The sequence below is a fragment of the Dendrobates tinctorius genome, unplaced genomic scaffold (assembly GCF_039654945.1).
Source record: "Dendrobates tinctorius isolate UK_male_01 unplaced genomic scaffold, ASM3965494v1 ptg000064l, whole genome shotgun sequence".
Taxonomy (NCBI): domain Eukaryota; kingdom Metazoa; phylum Chordata; class Amphibia; order Anura; family Dendrobatidae; genus Dendrobates; species Dendrobates tinctorius.
Window position 1 is genome coordinate 51222588 of NW_027361732.1, and position 19414 is coordinate 51242001.

General features: G+C 48.5%; 1 protein-coding gene across 5 annotated transcripts in view; it reads left to right on the forward strand.

Moving 5' to 3' along the window:
- The first annotated feature begins 3311 nt into the window (after nucleotides 1-3311).
- The window catches only part of SLAIN1 (SLAIN motif family member 1), a 96473-nt gene continuing 80370 nt past the window's right edge, over nucleotides 3312-19414 (forward strand). The window contains exons 1-2 of one of the 5 annotated variants that reach the window (XM_073580426.1): nucleotides 3312-4028; nucleotides 10537-10676. In XM_073580426.1, the coding sequence (XP_073436527.1) occupies nucleotides 3571-4028; nucleotides 10537-10676 (598 nt within the window). In that variant the 5' untranslated portion in view covers nucleotides 3312-3570. Of the gene's footprint in view, nucleotides 4029-4206; nucleotides 4305-4678; nucleotides 4822-7114; nucleotides 7267-10536; nucleotides 10677-19414 lie in introns of those variants that run through there. The other 4 variants (XM_073580425.1, XM_073580427.1, XM_073580429.1 and 1 more) reach the window with 4 other exon arrangements.

A 19414-nucleotide genomic window follows, 5' to 3' on the forward strand; every position in this document is an offset into this window, starting at 1 on the left:
GGCTCGCTAGCCCACTGAGCCTCGCCTGCTGCAGCCTGTACTCAGAGAACTGCTGGCTCGCTAGCCCACTGAGCCTCCCCTGCTGCAGCCTATACTCACAGCACTGCTGGCTCACTAGCCCACTGATCCTCCCCTGCTGCAGCCTGTACTCACAGCACTGCTGGCTCACTAGCCCACTGAGCCTCCCCTGCTGCTGCCTGTACTCACAGCACTGCTGGCTCGCTAGCCCACTGAGCCTCCCCTGCTGCAGCCTGAACTCACAGCACTGCTGGCTCGCTAGCCCACTGAGCCTCCCCTGCTGCAGCCTGTACTCACAGCACTGCTGGCTCGCTAGCCCACTGAGCCTCCCCTGCTGCAGCCTGTCCTCACAGCACTGCTGGCTCGCTAGCCCACTGAGCCTCCCCTGCTGCAGCCTGTACTCACAGCACTGCTGGCTCGCTAGCCCACTGAGCCTCCCCTGCTGCAGCCTGTACTCACAGCACTGCTGGCTCCCTAGCCCACTGAGCCTCCCCTGCTGCAGCCTGTACTCACAGCACTGCTGGCTCACTAGCCCACTGAGCCTCCCCTGCTGCAGCCTATACTCACAGCACTGCTGGCTCACTAGCCCACTGATCCTCCCCTGCTGCAGCCTGTACTCACAGCACTGCTGGCTCGCTAGCCCACTGAGCCTCGCCTGCTGCAGCCTGTACTCAGAGAACTGCTGGCTCGCTAGCCCACTGAGCCTCCCCTGCTGCAGCCTATACTCACAGCACTGCTGGCTCACTAGCCCACTGAGCCTCCCCTGCTGCAGCCTGTCCTCACAGCACTGCTGGCTCGCTAGCCCACTGAGCCTCCCCTGCTGCAGCCTGTCCTCACAGCACTGCTGGCTCGCTAGCCCACTGAGCCTCCCCTGCTGCAGCCTGTACTCACAGCACTGCTGGCTCGCTAACCCACTGAGCCTCCCCTGCTGCAGCCTGTACTCACAGCACTGCTGGCTCCCTAGCCCACTGAGCCTCCCCTGCTGCAGCCTGTACTCACAGCACTGCTGGCTCACTAGCCCACTGAGCCTCCCCTGCTGCAGCCTGTACTCACAGCACTGCTGGCTCACTATCCCACTGAGCCTCCCCTGCTGCAGCCTGTCCTCACAGCACTGCTGGCTCGCTAGCCCACTGAGCCTCCCCTGCTGCAACCTATACTCACAGCACTGCTGGCTCACTAGCCCACTGAGCCTCCCCTGCTGCAGCCTATACTCACAGCACTGCTGGCTCACTAGCCCACTGATCCTCCCCTGCTGCAGCCTGTACTCACAGCACTGCTGGCTCACTAGCCCACTGAGCCTCCCCTGCTGCAGCCTGTACTCACAGCACTGCTGGCTCGCTAGCCCACTGAGCCTCCCCTGCTGCAGCCTGTACTCACAGCACTGCTGGCTCGCTAGCCCACTGAGCCTCCCCTGCTGCAGCCTGTCCTCACAGCACTGCTGGCTCGCTAGCCCACTGAGCCTCCCCTGCTGCAGCCTGTACTCACAGCACTGCTGGCTCGCTAGCCCACTGAGCCTCCCCTGCTGCAGCCTGTACTCACAGCACTGCTGGCTCCCTAGCCCACTGAGCCTCCCCTGCTGCAGCCTGTACTCACAGCACTGCTGGCTCACTAGCCCACTGAGCCTCCCCTGCTGCAGCCTATACTCACAGCACTGCTGGCTCACTAGCCCACTGATCCTCCCCTGCTGCAGCCTGTACTCACAGCACTGCTGGCTCGCTAGCCCACTGAGCCTCGCCTGCTGCAGCCTGTACTCAGAGAACTGCTGGCTCGCTAGCCCACTGAGCCTCCCCTGCTGCAGCCTATACTCACAGCACTGCTGGCTCACTAGCCCACTGATCCTCCCCTGCTGCAGCCTGTACTCACAGCACTGCTGGCTCACTAGCCCACTGAGCCTCCCCTGCTGCTGCCTGTACTCACAGCACTGCTGGCTCGCTAGCCCACTGAGCCTCCCCTGCTGCAGCCTGAACTCACAGCACTGCTGGCTCGCTAGCCCACTGAGCCTCCCCTGCTGCAGCCTGTACTCACAGCACTGCTGGCTCGCTAGCCCACTGAGCCTCCCCTGCTGCAGCCTGTCCTCACAGCACTGCTGGCTCGCTAGCCCACTGAGCCTCCCCTGCTGCAGCCTGTACTCACAGCACTGCTGGCTCGCTAGCCCACTGAGCCTCCCCTGCTGCAGCCTGTACTCACAGCACTGCTGGCTCCCTAGCCCACTGAGCCTCCCCTGCTGCAGCCTGTACTCACAGCACTGCTGGCTCACTAGCCCACTGAGCCTCCCCTGCTGCAGCCTATACTCACAGCACTGCTGGCTCACTAGCCCACTGATCCTCCCCTGCTGCAGCCTGTACTCACAGCACTGCTGGCTCGCTAGCCCACTGAGCCTCGCCTGCTGCAGCCTGTACTCAGAGAACTGCTGGCTCGCTAGCCCACTGAGCCTCCCCTGCAGCAGCCTATACTCACAGCACTGCTGGCTCACTAGCCCACTGAGCCTCCCCTGCTGCAGCCTATACTCACAGCACTGCTGGCTCACTAGCCCACTGATCCTCCCCTGATGCAGCCTGTACTCACAGCACTGCTGGCTCACTAGCCCACTGAGCCTCCCCTGCTGCTGCCTGTACTCACAGCACTGCTGGCTCCTAGCCCACTGAGCCTCCCCTGCTGCAGCCTGAACTCACAGCACTGCTGGCTCGCTAGCCCACTGAGCCTCCCCTGCTGCAGCCTGTACTCACAGCACTGCTGGCTCGCTAGCCCACTGAGCCTCCCCTGCTGCAGCCTGAACTCACAGCACTGCTGGCTCGCTAGCCCACTGAGCCTCCCCTGCTGCAGCCTGTACTCACAGCACTGCTGGCTCGCTAGCCCACTGAGCCTCCCCTGCTGCAGCCTGAACTCACAGCACTGCTGGCTCGCTAGCCCACTGATCCTCCCCTGCTGCAGCCTGTACTCACAGCACTGCTGGCTCACTAGCCCACTGAGCCTCCCCTGCTGCTGCCTGTACTCACAGCACTGCTGGCTCGCTAGCCCACTGAGCCTCCCCTGCTGCAGCCTGAACTCACAGCACTGCTGGCTCGCTAGCCCACTGAGCCTCCCCTGCTGCAGCCTATACTCACAGCACTGCTGGCTCACTAGCCCACTGAGCCTCCCCTGCTGCAGCCTGAACTCACAGCACTGCTGGCTCGCTAGCCCACTGAGCCTCCCCTGCTGCAGCCTGTACTCACAGCACTGCTGGCTCGCTAGCCCACTGAGCCTCCCCTGCTGTGCCTGGTGCTCTGCCCATCCCTGGCGGCGGTGGTCCTTCCATGCCCAGTGGGGTTTGGCCCTAGCAGTGGCCCCTTCCTCGGCTCTGGTGGGCTCCTCTCCGTCCCACGAGCCCGGCTTCTCTTTGTTCCCATTGTGTCCCCCCCTCTCTCAGCATTAGTGGGAGGGAGCCGGCGCTCGCATCAATATTCCCAGCGCTGACAGGAGGCGCATCCACTCCGAGCAGAGGAGGATGCAGCCTGAGCACAAGTGCAGCAACCATCAGCGTCCCTGACTGAGAGCCCGGAGCCGGCATCTGCCATGGCGGAGGTGAAGTGCGGCACCACAGCGGGCACTAACGGCATGGTGGTGAACGCGGAGCTGGAGGTGAAGAAGCTGCAGGAGCTGGTGAGGAAGCTGGAGAAGCAGAACGAGCAGCTGAGGAACCGGGCGAGCGCCGTGAGCACCTGCACTGCCAGCCCGCACCTGCCGCCTCCGGCAATGCATCCGCCCGGGACATGCCTGCTGGCGGCTCCTGCCCTGGCACGGCCCGCCGCTCTCTGCCTGCCCAGCCCGGTGCCCACGCTGCTCTGCACCTCCTCCATCGGGGGCAGCCTGTACCCTCCAGACAATCTCGGCTACTACAGACCCCAGCTGTCCTGCCTGAGTGCCACCGAGGGGCCACTGCCCGCCGGCTGCAATCCCGGTGCCACCATCCTGGACGAGGTGGACATATTGGACCTGGAAGATGGGTATTGTAGTGAAGAGGAAGACACCTGGTAATCCTGGCATGGGGCTGCTGGTGACGTGCTTACTGGGGGGCACTGGGGGGCACGACTGCAGATTAGGTGGCAGTGAGGTAGCTGCATGTTCTGGGACTGCAGCCAGTTACAGATGTGCTTTTACATGGGGCTGCTTGTCTCCTTTGCCTCTGGTACATCTGCAGTTTGGGGGGGTGGTCTGCACTGGGGAATGGCCTTTATTAGCCCCAGAGGATTCCCCGATTACTGCTCAGCCCCAGGACACAATCTGTTCCAGGCAATAGGATTATCACAGCTTAGTCTCCCCGAGCGGCTTCACATGCTTTGCTTTCTATAAATGGTTTTCTGCAGCCCCACATTGCATCGTATGCAGCGCCCATTTATTTATTCTGAATGGCGACCGTCATCTGTTTTTCGTAGTATGCTGCATGGGATTGGTGGGCCGGGACGGGGGTGTTTTGTTTTGTATCACACCATCGCCTTAGTCCTATGCAGTGCAGAAAGCTGGTATTTATAGGGTGCATCTCTGGATCGCCTCCTAATCTGTATTCAAGGCCTGGCATGAGTTATTTTTTCCTGGGAGCAGTCAGGAAATGGCAATCCTTTTAGTAAATGGTCTTTAGATACCAGCTGCATGTGAGGTGTGTCCTCCTTCACTAACACGGTACCTTCATCAGACACCTGCAGAGCAGATCACCCTATACGTGTCTGCGGCACGCACCCATGATTGGCACTTTGTTGCTCGTCTTTCCTGCCATGCTTTCTAACCACACAGACGCATACGAGTGAAAATCCATGTTAGTCTGTCTAGGTAATGGGATATAGCTACTGGATCAGTTCATTAGCAGAGGACATCTGGACATGTGAAATGCACACCAGGCCGTATCGGAGGCATTCTGAGTTTTTTTGGGTGATTTTTGCTCTTGGAATAAAGAGCAGTGAGGGTATATTCTAGAACTGATTCAAAAGAATTTGGTGGCCACGGTTCATTGGTCAGGTTAGTAATTTTTGGCCTCTGGGCAGGAGCCCTGAGAATTGCCCCTTACTTTATGACATCCATGGTTCTTGTTTGGATTCGCCAGCTTGGCTTGATGCCCATGTGGTATATGGCACGGCCGGCCTATCAAAGAAGAGCTGCGGATGCCAGGAGGTAGGAGATGGTTCTCGGGGCTTCCATTCAGCTACAGACCGGGCAATCTGTATGAGTTAGGGATCATTCAGAAGTTAGTTTTTCACGTGCGACACTCTAATGACTGTGATCGAAGACCCTAACAAACCTCGTACCTTTTTTCTTGTGTGAAAAAATAACTGACCTGTGAATGAGCCCTTTGGCCAAGTTCAGACAACTGTTTTTGATCTGTATGCTATCAGTGCGTAAAATGGATAGCATACGCACCAAGGGAAACATGAGGGCAATACTGACAACCTGTCTGGCATCTGCTTTTAACAGATCCATTATTTTTTTTGTTTGTTTAATTTGTGGAAGTAAAAAATGGATGTCAGAAACCGACATATTGACTATCGACATGAAGTATAGACATATGCGCAACATCATGAAGATGGAAAGACTGTCTTTTTGTTTTTCTTCTGGATGAAAAACAGAAGCATTTGATTCACGAGTTTGAATCCTTGAGAGGAGCAGAGAAGAGTCTAGTCAGCAATGACCACAGCCATGCAAATTGCTTAGGTGCAGTCACGTGGCAGTGCACGCAGGGTATATAGCGGAATTGTAATCATGTGCGCGTTGGACACGGCCATGCTTTGGCACCCTGCAGTCACATAGAGCATCTTCAGACTCTTCTTCTTGGAAAATCCCTTTAAATACAGATTTTGCTGCAGAGTCGCTTCTTATTTTACCCTGCGCATTGTGGAGGATGAAATGCTGTATGAAACTTTGCCGCTTAAAGCACCACTCACTCGGGGTTTTGTTTCAGTGCTGGAGTGGCACTTCAAGGCCACGTTCACACGTTCAGTATTTGGTCAGTTTTTTATACCAGTATTTGTAAGTCCAAACCAGGAGTAGGTGAGGAATGCAGAAGTGGTGCAAATATTTCTATAATACTTTTCCTCTGATTGTTCCACTCCTGATACAAATACTCATGAAAAATACTGACCAAATACTGAGCGTGTCCTAATTGTATAAGCCCCCTGCCCTCTTTCTGATATACTTCTACCAGCGGCTCCACCTATTACCGAGGCTGCTTCGGTCATGAGGCACCATCTTTTGAGCGCAGCTTCTGACTGGCTGGAAATTAGAAGATACGTCACAAGCTCTCAATGCAAGTCTGAGTCAGAACAAGACTCTTAGGGTGTGTGCACACGCTGCGGATTCTGCTGCGGTTCCGCAGCGCATTTGGCCGCTGTGGTGTACAGTACCTTTATAGCCTATGGAAAACGATAACCGCAGTGCAGACGGTGTGGAGTTTTGCTGCGGTTTTCAATCCGCAGAAAGAATTAACATGTCAATTCTTTCTGCGGATTCCGCTGCGGTTTGCCATCTCCTCCATTGTAGAGATGAAAAACCGCAGGGCAAAACCGCAGAGCAATCCGCAGGTAAAACCGCAGGTCTTTTGACCTGCAGATTTACCTGCGGATTTTACAAAATCCACGCGGCCAAATCTGCACCCAATCCGCAGTGTGTGCACATACCCTTAGGTTGTGTGCACATGATACGGATTCTGCTGAGGTGTACAGTACCAATAAAAGCAATGGAAAATGAAAACCGCAGTGCACATGGTGCGGATTTTTCCGTGGTTTCAAAACCGCAGCATGTCAATTCTTTGTGCGGATTCCGCAGCGGTTTAGCACCTGCTCCGTGACAGGTGTCAAACCACAGGCTAAACTGCAGAAAATCTGCAGATAAACCCCAGGTCTTTTGACCTGCTGATTTACCTGCGAATTTAGACAATTCCGCAGCAGAATCCGCAACATGTGCACACACCCTTAGGCCGGGGTCACACTTACAAATGCAAAGTGAGAAACTCTCCTCAATACCCGGCACTGCCGCCTGCACTCTGGACCAGAGTGTGCAGCTGTGTGTATTTCTATGCAGCCACACACTCCGGTCCTGAGTAACGGCGGCAGTGCCGGGTATTGAGGCGAGTTTCTCGCATTGCACTCGCAAGTGTGACCCCGGCATTAGACTTGTATTAAAAAGTGACCTTCTACGTGCTCCAGCAGACATTGGAGCGCACCGGTAGGTCACTTTTCTTCGGAGACGGACCGGAGTGACAATGGAAAAGACTGAAGGAAACAGGTGAGTATGAGACTGGGCAGGGGACTTACATTGAGGCAGGAGTAAAATTAGCGTATGGCAACAGATGCTCTGCTCTGAGCGGGAGCCGAGTGTCTGTTCTCTGATCCTCTCACATGCGAGAATCAGAACACAGATGCGGAAAAGATGGAGAAATTAACTTCTCCATTCCTGGCATCCGCGAGAATCTCTCTGCACTCAGGTGATATCCGAGTGCAGTGCAATGTTTTACACGCACCCATAGACTTGTGTGAGTGAGTGCGATTCAATTCTCGGTGCCAACTTCAGCATGCTATGATTGTTTTCGCATGCCGTTTTGGCATGAGAAAATAATCGCAGATGTGAGCTGCCCCATGGTTTAACATTGGGCCAGCTTTTTTTTTTTTCTTTCTTTTATTGGATTGCACTTGTCCTATTACAGTGCAAGTGTGAGCGAGCCCTTAAAGCACCTCTCCAACTATGCAATAAAAAAACAAAACACTGGGGTGGTGCTTTAAATTCACAGATTTACAATGTGCACCTTAGGTTAATTTTCCTTTACCCAACATGTAGATAACATTTGGTAAAACCTCATACATAATCCTTCTACTATATCACGTGCTGTGGATTTTTCCCCTAATAATTCACATGGAAAATAGGCGGTATATCTGCCCCACGTGAATTTTGTGCAATTTTTCTTGTTGATTTGCTGGATCAGACCGCGATAATGATAATAATGACCCATGTGAAAGTTAAGCAGATCTAGTTTTGCAGCTGCAGGGTAATTTCTTTATTACCAATTTAGGATTGTAGCAGGAGAAATCCTCTTAATCTAGTGATTAGCTCTGCATTGGGCTGGGACTTGTGGAAAACATTTATATAGTAAAAAGAAAATAAAATCTTTCATAGTCTTGGGCTACATTCATACTAGAGTATTTTGGTCTGTATTTAAAATAATTTTTTTTGTAAGTCAATAATGCATAAGTGGTGACGGGTTTCTATTATACTTTTCCACTTAGGGTACGTGCACACGCTGCGGATTGGAGTGCAGATTTTGTAAAATCCGCAGGTAAATCTGCAGGTCAAAAGACCTGCGGTTTTACCTGCGGATTGCTCTGCGGTTCTGCCCTGCGGTTCTTCATCTCCACAATGGAGGAGATGGCAAACCGCAGCGGAATCCGCAGAGATAATTGACATGTCAATTCTTTCTGCGGTTTCAAAACCGCAGAAAAACCTCGCGGAAAAATCTGCACCGTCTGCACTGCGGTTTTGTATTCCCATAAGGAATAATGGTACTGTACACCGCAGCAAAAACTGCTGCGGACCCGTTTTACTCCTGAGAGCCATCGCCTCACACCTCCTACCTTGGACAACTAGTTGCTCTCCGTTTCCTTCTAATAGACTTTAGCATATAATATTCTGTTTTTGTTATTTCCCAGCTTACAGTGCTAGATATATATATACATAAAAAGTGTCACTTCCCCGCTTGTATAAAGCCTCCATTGTTATAGGAAGATTGCAGCGTTGTACAGTCTTTGACCTTGCCTCGTGTAGCTTCGTTGTCCAGATTTGAACATGAAGCGATAAACATTTATGATATTGTTAGTTTGTATTAATAACACAAAACACACCACTAACAAGGGAAAAGAGAGATGATCCCGCTAATACCTTACTGACGGAAGTTGGATTTATATAATGACTTCTGTTATCTATTAAAGGGAATGGCCGCTACTTTGGTTATTGATAGCCCACCCTTATCTAATCGAAATGTTGTGTGTATGTTTTACTTAAGCCCACTTTCAGAGATCTTTTCTGAAGAAACGCATCAATAACCTAAAAGGATTCAGCAATGCAAAAGAAAACAAGTAAAAGTAGGTTACAGTCTAGAGAACTTCCTAGGCTCTGTTCACATGTCTATCCTGTTTAAAGAAGTTGACCACTAAATATCTGATTGTTGGTGGTGCGACACCTTTCACCCACACTGAATAGCTGTTGCCAGCGGCGGCGGCTGGAAATTTCTGTAGTGACCGCGGCTGGGTACTACAGATCCACCCCCATACCAATGAGTAGGGGGCATGTCTCCAGGACCTGGCTGGGGCTACTACAGTTTTGATGAAGCTGGTGTGTTCTGGCAGCGTCTGAAAGCTTGCAGTTGATGGTGCTGCTGGTAACAGCTGATCGGCGAGGGTGCCATGTGTCCCACCCACATTGGTCAGATACTGATGACCTATACTAAGGATAGGCCATCAATAAGAAAAAAGGACTGGCCAACCTCTTTAAACAGACCAGACAGACATGTGAACAGAGCCTTGAACGTTCTCTAGCCTGTAACCTACTTTTACTTGTTTTCTTCTCCATTGCTGAATCCTTTCAGGCTATTGTTGCTTTTCTTCAGAAAAGACCTCTGTAACTGGGTCAAGACTTGAGTAAAACATTCTTTGTATGCAGAGCCTTTAGATTAGCGCAACATTCAGGATGTGTAACAAGCTGAACTTGTGATGCGGCAGGAAGGTAACCAATCTTGTGTTTTGTAGGGGAAATAGGATCTTATACCTATATTTTATAACGTATCTGTACCATCATCTCAGTGCTTCAGGCCAGTTGTGAAAGTGACCTGCCCTGTCCTAAGTTCCATGATATCTGAGATGGTATTTCATTCCAGATTGCTTTTAGGACACGGTCAGACACAGCTGACCAACATGAGAAAACTGAGTGCAAAATATGTCTCATAAAACATAGTATTTTATTTCAATATTTTTACAAGAATATCAATGAACAAACATAAATAAGACACAAACAGAGCCCTCCTGAAAAAGGTGGTGCCAGCATGCATGCAAATAAACTTAGCAGAGAACTATTTCATATATGTATTTTATAGCAGGGCGTATCAACATTATGGCTTCTAACCAAATACCCTTATTCAAAGAAAAAAAGGAAGCAATGACTATTGCTAAACAATTTTTAGCTAGAAGATAGTTCCAAGTCTAACACTTACATCAAAGATGGAATGTGAATGTACCGGGGTAGAGTGTACATGTGCTGGCCCACCAGCCCCAACGCACGTTTCACCCAAGGCTTCATCAGGGGCATGTATCAGATTAAAACTACGTTTTCAAGATTTGAGTTAAAGAGTTTTCCCCAGAATTGTAATTGATCTATTGTTTATAGTCCAGAAATAGAAGGCGAGCACCATCACAATAGTCCACACATCCGAACCATCATATGTGTATATCCTATTGTTTATAGGATTGCGTGGTTATAAATTACAAACGGTTTTCTTTTTGTCTCTTCCAGGCTTTATGTGTCCCCCACTAAGAGGCATAAATCTTTTGAGTCTGCTCTCAGCCCATTGGAATGGTGCAGGCAAGTTCTGGATCATCCAAGTCCTGAGATCGAAGCAGCAAAGAGATCACTTTGCTTCCGACTTGAGCAAGGTAATCAATATAATATTGATGTTTTGCTATTTTTGACATTGAGCCCTTCTACAAATTGATTTGTGCAAATTGCATATCTAATGCTCCTCTTAAGTTTCTCACGTGATGCACATTATCGGGGAATCACTGCTGACTCTTCTCTGCAGCACTAGTGATGGGAAATGTCTGTGCTGAAACATCTTGTCATATGGAACTACTATAGACCACAAAATGTTGTGAGCTGGGAGCTTCTTAGCACATCAATACCTCAGTCCTTGTGTGTATTGTACTCTGCATACTTGCATACTGTTATGGAAACCATGGGTGGGCTTTACTGGAAGAGTGGGCAAGTGACGTCCGCTTTAATGGTAAAGGATCTTAAGACTTGAAATGGTAAATTGTGGAACTGTGTGTGCCAGAAAGATCAAGGAAAATACTTTTTAAATGGAATATGTCAGCAGGTTTTTGCTACTGATCAGCATGATATATAATATAATAATAATACATTTTATTTCTATAGCCCTGACATATTCCGCAGCACTTTACATTTCGGAGGGGATTTGTGCAGACAATAGACATTACAGCATAACAATAATCACATAGATTATAACAGATACCAAGAGGAATGAGGGCCCTGCTCAGAAGCTTACAGTCTATGAGGAAAGAGGTAGACACGAAAGGTGGGTGGTAACAATTATATAGATATATAGAAAGAGACCCTGATTCCAATGATGTATCACTTAGTTTACTAGGTGCACTTTTCTAATTAAAGTTATATATGTAAATGTACACACAAATAAGTTGTTAAAGGAACTTTTGGGGGGAGACATAAGGTATAATGACCTTTTCTTTATGAAGGCTTTAATTATTCTGTTTGTTTTGGCATTGTTAAAATGTCTCTAAACCATTAAAGGGTCTGTATACTATTGGACAGTCCCTTCTTAAATGCTACAGTGCCCCATGTAAAATAATAAATCCATATACTCCTGGACCGGCGCCGTTCCAGAAAAGTTGGTGCTGTGTCTCCAGGCGCTAACTTGACATCATGTCATTATGAACGACTGACACGAACATAACATTAAGAGGTTACAATGAGCCGTTTGTGCTTGGGAACAATGGGGCGCACTAATGTGCTGTTGTAATGTCTTGTGCTGTTGTGTCAGTCATTTAATTGTAGACTTGCCTGATGAAGAGGCCTCTGTGCCCCAAAAAGCTTCAGCTTGCAAATTATAACTTTTTTTCTGGTTAGCCAATAAAGGTATCACTCCTAGAATACTTTAGTCTCTTTTGAGCATAAAAGTATTTACATTGATTTTTCTGGCTAAAACAGTACCCCAATATAATTTTTTTATTGTATATGTATCACCAGGAATAAATTGTGACTATTTATTGAAGCAAATGACATACTGAAAAGTTTTTATGCACTCACTGAGGTTTATGGGTGAGTATTGTCTGAAAATGTGTGCTTTTTTTTTTTTCAAATCTCGTGGACAATCTGTTCATGTCCATCTGAATTGGCATATTCACTTACATTAGTTCTTTAAACTATAGTTATGGCATATATATATATAGCCAATTCACTTACATTGGTTCTGAAAGCTCCATAGGTCTGAGTCAGACGACCAGACGACTTTCTTTATGACCAATGTTGAATTATTTGGTGACACAGAGAACAATCAACAGTAGATATTACTCTTACATTAGTTGACTTAATAACAATTTTCATGCATTATTTTAGTAAAGGATCTTGCTCTAACATGTATTATTTGTTTCGATATGAAGTGCTATACATACTCCTACTACAACGACTTCTCAGCCTCCTCTTTAATGTTATTTTTCCATTGTATCCTGGTATATCATCCAAAAATCTAGCACAGTGAAACCCACGTTTAAAGGTAATCTGCAGATTTCTGCTGTGTAGTCTGACAGCTGTAAGTGTGAGCAGGCTGGCAGATGCAGTGACAGACAGGAGGAAGACCAAGGGTTAACAGGTTTTAATAAAACAGGGAGTTACTCCACTCAGGGAGATGGGTAAATAATGGGTGGTTCAGGAAATACAGGGGTTTGGTTGAGAGGAAATCAACGTAGGAATAACGAGTGAAATGTCTCAAAAGAGTCACTTATCAATCAGACGTTTTCATGTCAGAATAGGTCCTGGAGTAAATGACAGCACCAACAGCCGTCGGCACAACGTAGATATGGTGGGGTCCTGAAGAAGGCGATGATACGGTACCGGCTGGCAACGTTGAGTCTTGGAAACGTGGAGTCCTAAGTAAGGAGACTCCGGTGGCCAGCAAATGTATAGGCCACAGTCCTGCCAAAATTAAGCGAGGCTTGACAAAATATGCCCCGGGGATTCAGGAAGCAGTCCCCAGGTCCACGTCCCAGTCTCTGTCAGGCAGCTCACTCTCAGCACTCACTGTTCCAGAGAGATTGGCACCTCAATGTTTGGGAGTCAATCTGTACACGACGGGTTTCTCGTCAGTCCCTGCGGTCCTTCTCCCTCAAGGTCGGGCGTGCGCCTCTGCTCTTAACGGTCTCCGAAAAAGGAGCTCTCTCACTCTCCTCAGCCGAGTGCTGAGCCTTCCCACCAACTCTCTCTTCCCGCGCCCAGCGCTGCCCCTGGTACCCTGGTAACTCTTAGTACCGCCCACTCGGACAGGAGGAAGATCCTGCCGGCTCAAGCTCCCCCGGGAACAGGGGACGCAGCCTCATCAGTTCCGGCCCCGGCACGCAGGTACCCGCGGTGCTGTCGTCCCCCTTACACTCTCCCCCTTTAGCTCACCATTCCATGGGAAAGAATTCTTCGTGTCCTTCTATGTACAGATGCCCACAGTTTTCATATCCAGTTCTTCCTCTCTTGCACCACACTCGGCCAAAGGGAATTGTTCTGTGCATTCCGCAGGGGCGAATCACCAGCATGGTCACACTGAGTATTTTGAGGCTCCTCTTGGATTTGCTCGTTAAGGGTACACAGAGCTTCAGATTGAGTGGTAGAGTCATGTTGGGTCGTAGGAGGCAGGAGTACGTCCGAGTTCAATGAAGCAGCCATCTCTGGAGCCTGTTTCACTTCTGGGTCAACATCTGGCGATTCAAGAGATTCTTCCTCTTTGTAATCAACAGCTGCAGGAGGAAATGCCTGAGGTACACTTTGCATCTCTTCCATTTGGTCAGGATCCCATGGGCTGGCAGGCAGTAAACTATCCAGTCCAGGGAACGTAGTAAGTGGCTCTTCCTCTTCACAATCGGGAACCGTGGGAGTTGCCGTTTCAGGAACACCTGGCACTTGTTCCCCTTCAGGTTGAGTCACACACGGGACCATTGGGTCCAACTTGGCATTTCACCAGATTCGCCTTCACACGCCTGAGTACCGCATACATCTTACTGTAGGCAGACAACGCCTTCTCCCTCACTTCTCACATCCGACGTCGTGGCTCTGTCTGGCTCTGGGTGCGGCTCCTCTCTTTTGTCATACCATTTCTTCCAGGGGTGGCGTTCTCTCCGGATCTACGGAGGTTTGAGCGGATTTTTGCCGTCCGTTGTCTCGGCTAGGGCAACTTCTGGACAGGTGTCCCATTCTTCCACATGTCTAACACCCACTTTTGCGCCTGTCTGGTGAGCGCTTTGATCAAGATCACCGGCTTTTACGGGAAACATACCCCCTCTGCATTCGCTCTTTACCCCATGATATGGGGTTAAATTCTGAAGTTGCTGCTGAAGTTTTCTTCGTGCTCCGCACTTTTCCTCTAACTTTTTTCATCTTTTGCTGTGAGTTACCTCAGGGTAAGGCATTGGACTCCAAGACTGTAGCAAGGGCCATCTTCAGGCTCCAGATTTTTGCTCACATTTTTCACATTCCCTGCCATAATTCACGGGACCACTCCGGCTCTTCTTCGTTCAGGATAGATACTTTGCGGCTCCGGACCATCCTTGCCAAGGCTATGGTCCCCTGCTCCTGCTCCCTTTTGCATGCTTCTGCCCCATCTCTGAAAAATTAATGTGTTGATTAAGGGTTAACAGGTTTTAATAAAACAGGGAGTTACTCCACTCAGGGAGATGGGTAAATAATGGGCAGTTCAGGAAATACAGGGGTTTGGTTGAGGGGAAATCAACGTAGGAATAACGAGTGAATCTGTTCTCAAAAGAGTCACTTATCAATCAGACGTATTCCTGTCAGAATAGGTCCTGGAGCAAATGACGGCAGCAACAGCCGTCAGCACAACGTAGATCCGGTGGGGTCCTGAAGAAGGCAATGATGTTACCGGCTGGCAACGTTGAGACTATGAAACGTCCCTTGGAGTCCTCAGTAAGGAGACTCCGATGGCAGGCAATGTATAGGCCACATTCCTGTCAAAATTAAGCGAGGCTTGACGAATATGCCCCGGGATTCAGGAAGCATTCCCCGCTCCACGTCTTAGTCTCTGTCAGGCGGCTCACGCTTGGCACTCAGTGTTCCAGGGCGATTGGCACCTCGATGTCTGGGAGCCAACCTATACACGGCGGGCTTCTTGTCCTGTTGTCCGTCTTCCTCATGGCCGGGCGCGCGCCGCTGCTCTCACTGGTCCCCGAAACAGGAGCTCTCTCTCCTCAGCCGCGCACTGTGCCTTCCCGACATCTGTCTCTTCCCGCGCCCAGAGCTGCCCCTGGTAACCCTTAGCCTTGGACAGGAGTTAGGTCCTGCCGGGAACAGGGCACGCAGCCTCATCAGTTCCGGCCCTGGCATGCAGGAACCTGCGGTGCGGTCATCCCTCTTACATAAGGACAGGGACCCCGACTGCAGTATCACTTAGTTTGCCTGGTGTAACAGTTAATAATAATAATTTTTATTTTTATTTAGCACTAACATATTCTGCAGCGCTTTACAGTTTTCACACCTTATCGCTGTCCCTGATGGGTTCCCAATCTAAATTCCCTATCAGTATGACTTTGGAGTTTGGGAGGAAACCGTACTACCTGGAAGAAACCCACGCAAACACATGGAGAACATATAAACTCCTTGCAGATGTTCTCCTTGGTGGGATTTGAACCCAGGACTCCAGCACTGCAGTGCTAACCACTGAGCCAGCAGTTGTAATAAAACCACAGTTTTATCTGGCGCAGGTCTAGTTGAGCTCTGATTGATGAGTCCTGTATAACCCTGCCCTCATCACTTATTAGCAGCAGTCTGTGGACACTGTATATTGACAACTGCTAATCACTGGTTGGGGCAGGGATGGACTAGGAGGCATGAAATGCCTAGTCACCTAGTAATAATTTCCTGCTAATAAACCACTGATTTGATTGAAATAGCATAGCACAGCCTAGTAAGTGACACATCCCTGGATCAGAGCGTCTGCCCATACATCATGCTGCTCTCAGCTGATATGGCTGAAACCTGCTGACAGATTTCCTTTAACTGCTGCACTACATACTTAATGCCGAACATTACGTACAAATATGGAGGCTGATTTTGTTTGTATGTACCAGCACAACTTTACTGCACATAATAATGCCGATGATTTATTAAACAGGAGCATGAGTGAATACTGCAGGTTCCATTTGGTAGAAAGATGTGATGTAGTACATTCATGTATCGGGAGGAGGATGGGATGTTCTGTGATCGCTTCACTGGTTTGTGTGAGAAATTGCTTTCCTTTCTCGATTCACCTGAGTAGTTTGGCGCTTCCTTAATCACTGTAATCTTGTTTCTGTCTCACTCGAGACTCGGTGAACTTTATAACAATTTTCTGGAGTCATGGTTGATTTCTTCCTTGAATTCTGGATGATGGGTTATAGGCCGTTCGGCTGTTATCCTTTTTAGATTTTGTCAAATTAAGTAACTTACCCCTTGTTATAATAGATATCACAAAGCTGTACCTGGGTGTTTGGTGGGGGTAGTGGAACATTTTGAATGTAATGTATTTGTTGTATAAGACAATTCTTAATTCTTGAATATCCCCTTATAATGGAGATCAGTCCATTGTACTACCTTCGGCACTGACTGCTCTTAGGCTGGTTCCATTGACTTTGTTTATTCAGTCTGCACTGACCGAACACGAACGCACTGTCAGCATCACCAGTTGGCCAGAAAATAAATGACCGCATGCACAAGCCTTTTCCATTTTGCAGATGAGGCAGTGCTTGTTTTCTTGGCAGGCAGCTCATGCACCAGTCCACGATGCCAACCAATGCAAGGAGCCTGACATGGAACCATTCTTATTGATAATTTGGGAGAATGCCAGTGTTCCTGTCAACCTGGCCTTAGGCTGACACTGGCACATGGTTGAGGGAGAGCACGTCATCAAGGAGAGATACAGGGAGTAAAGCTAGGGAATATAGAACAGCCGGAAAAAAATAGTAGGTAAATATATTAATAGTAAGCCTCCAGAAAAGAATGTGTCAGCAGGTTTTTGAGATGTAATCTGAGAGCAGCATGATTTAGGGGCAGATGTCACTTACTTGACTTCTTGATGCAGTTTTGACAGAATCCCTGTATTTAGCAGTGGACAGAATGCTGAGCTGTGTATAACCCTGACCACACCACTGATTGGCAACTTCATGTGTACAGCGTATTTAGCAGTGGACAGAATGCTGAGCTGTGTATAACCCTGACCACACCACTGATTGGCAGCTTCATGTGTACACTGTGTATAGGCAAAAAGTTGCCAATCATTTGTGGCAGTGGGGTTACACAGATAAGCTGGACAGGCTTGCACTTGCCGGATCTGTTAAAAATAGTTAAGGGTTAACTATATTGCATTTAAATCTTGAGGTGTAACTATATTCACAAGGGGTTAAATAAGGGTGGGAGTTCATAATTAAGTGTTTATAATGGGCAGCTGGTTGGGGCTCAACTCCTTTTGGAAGTGCATTGAACAGCAGGGTGGTGTGCTGGTAAAAGGGTAAAAAAAAAATCTTTTAAATCTTCTGCCTGAGCGAGTGTGAACGAGCGGAGTGTGACCTGAGCGTAAGTGCGAACTGTAGTAAGTGTGTGACTTGTGATTCAGTGACTTTGGATTCAGGGAGTTTCCAAGGGAGGTATTACTGAATTGCTGTTATATTTTATTAATACTTGTTATTTATTTTTGCTTATCTTATTGTCTGGTGCAATCCCCATTAGGATGTGCTCCACTGTTGCCAATGCCATCCAGTGCACTTCTTGCCGCATTTATGAAATCCTTGAACAGCCGGTCGAGGGTGCATACTGCTGTGCGAGATGTGAGCACTTTGTGCATTTGGAAGCCCAGATACTGGATCTAAATGTGCAGCTGGCAACTGCCAGCCACATGCGGGAAGTAAGCGGTTCTCATGCATTTCTATGGGTGCGGAATCGCGGCAATTCTTTGCGATTCCCCAAAAAAGAATTAGCATGCTGTGTTTTTTTTCCGCGATGCTATTCCGCCGTGGAAAAAAACGCAGCATTGGCACAGCATGTGCGGAATGCCATAGGAATGCATGGGGTGCGTTCTGTACGAGTTTTTTTAAACGTTTTCGCGCCGAAAATCGCGGCAAAAACGCTTAAAAATCACATCGTGGGCACACAGCCTAACGGTTGAGGGTCACTTGGGTAATAGTGATCACAAATTAATAAGTTTTCATGTATCCTTTAATAAGATGTGTAGTAGAGGGGTTACAAGGACACTAAACTTCAGGAAGGCAAATTTCCAACGGATGAGAATTGATCTTGGTGCAATTAACTGGGACGATATCCTGAGACATAAAAAATACACAAAAAAATGGGAGACGTGTATTAGCATCCTGAATAGGACCTGTGCACAATATATACCGTATGGGAATAAACATGCTAGAAATAGGAGGAAACCACTATGGCTAAATAGAGCTGTAAGGGGTGCAATAAGAGATAAAAATAAAGCATTTGGAGAATTAAAGCAAGTAGGTATTGATGAGGCATTAAATAAATACAGAAAATTAAATAAATTCTGTAAAAAGCAAAGATTGTGACAGAGAGATTCATTGCCAGAGAAAGTAAAAATAATCCCAAAATATTCTTTAACTACATAAATAGTAAGAAGCTAAAAAATGATAGTGTTGGCCCCCTTAAAAATAGTCTGGGTGAAGTGGTGGATGAGGAAAAGGCCAATATGCTAAATGACTTTTTCAACAGTATTTACACAAGAAAATCCCATAACGGATAACATGATCAGGGATAAAAATTCTCCATTAAATGTCACCTGTTTAACCCAGCAGGAAGTACGACGGCATCTAAAAATCACTAAAATTGATAACTCCCCGGGCCCGGATGGGATACTGTTGTGAGTTCATTTTCCCCTTCGTCACTGAGGTCTGGTGAACTCCCTATTCTGGTAAGGGAAGGTAATGAGCCTGATTATCAGGCACCTGAGCCTAATGAGGATGACTGGCTGAGTGGAGTCACGGACTGGATATAAGGCTGCCGACGCCCTTCTGCCCTGCGGGTGATTTCTCTGTGGACTTCTAGGACACCAGTCTGATTCCTGCTCCTCTAAAGCTAAGTTTTCTGCTTTGCCTGTCAGCATTTGTGTTTTGTTTTCCTTGCTTTTCTGGATTCTGCCATTCCCTGCTGGGGTGAGCTGAATCTCCTTTGCCTGTTGCTCTGTCTTCAGAATATTCCTGAGTACTGACATAGCTTTTTTGAAGCCTAGCGTCTTCAGGGCCTTTTTCACTGTCAGTCTGTTGGCTCTTATTTTCATAGGGTTTTTCACGGATTGCAGACAGCAGCCTTCCTGTCCTTTCCTATCTAGTTAGCTTGGGCCCCATCTTTGCTCAGTCTATCTTTCTGT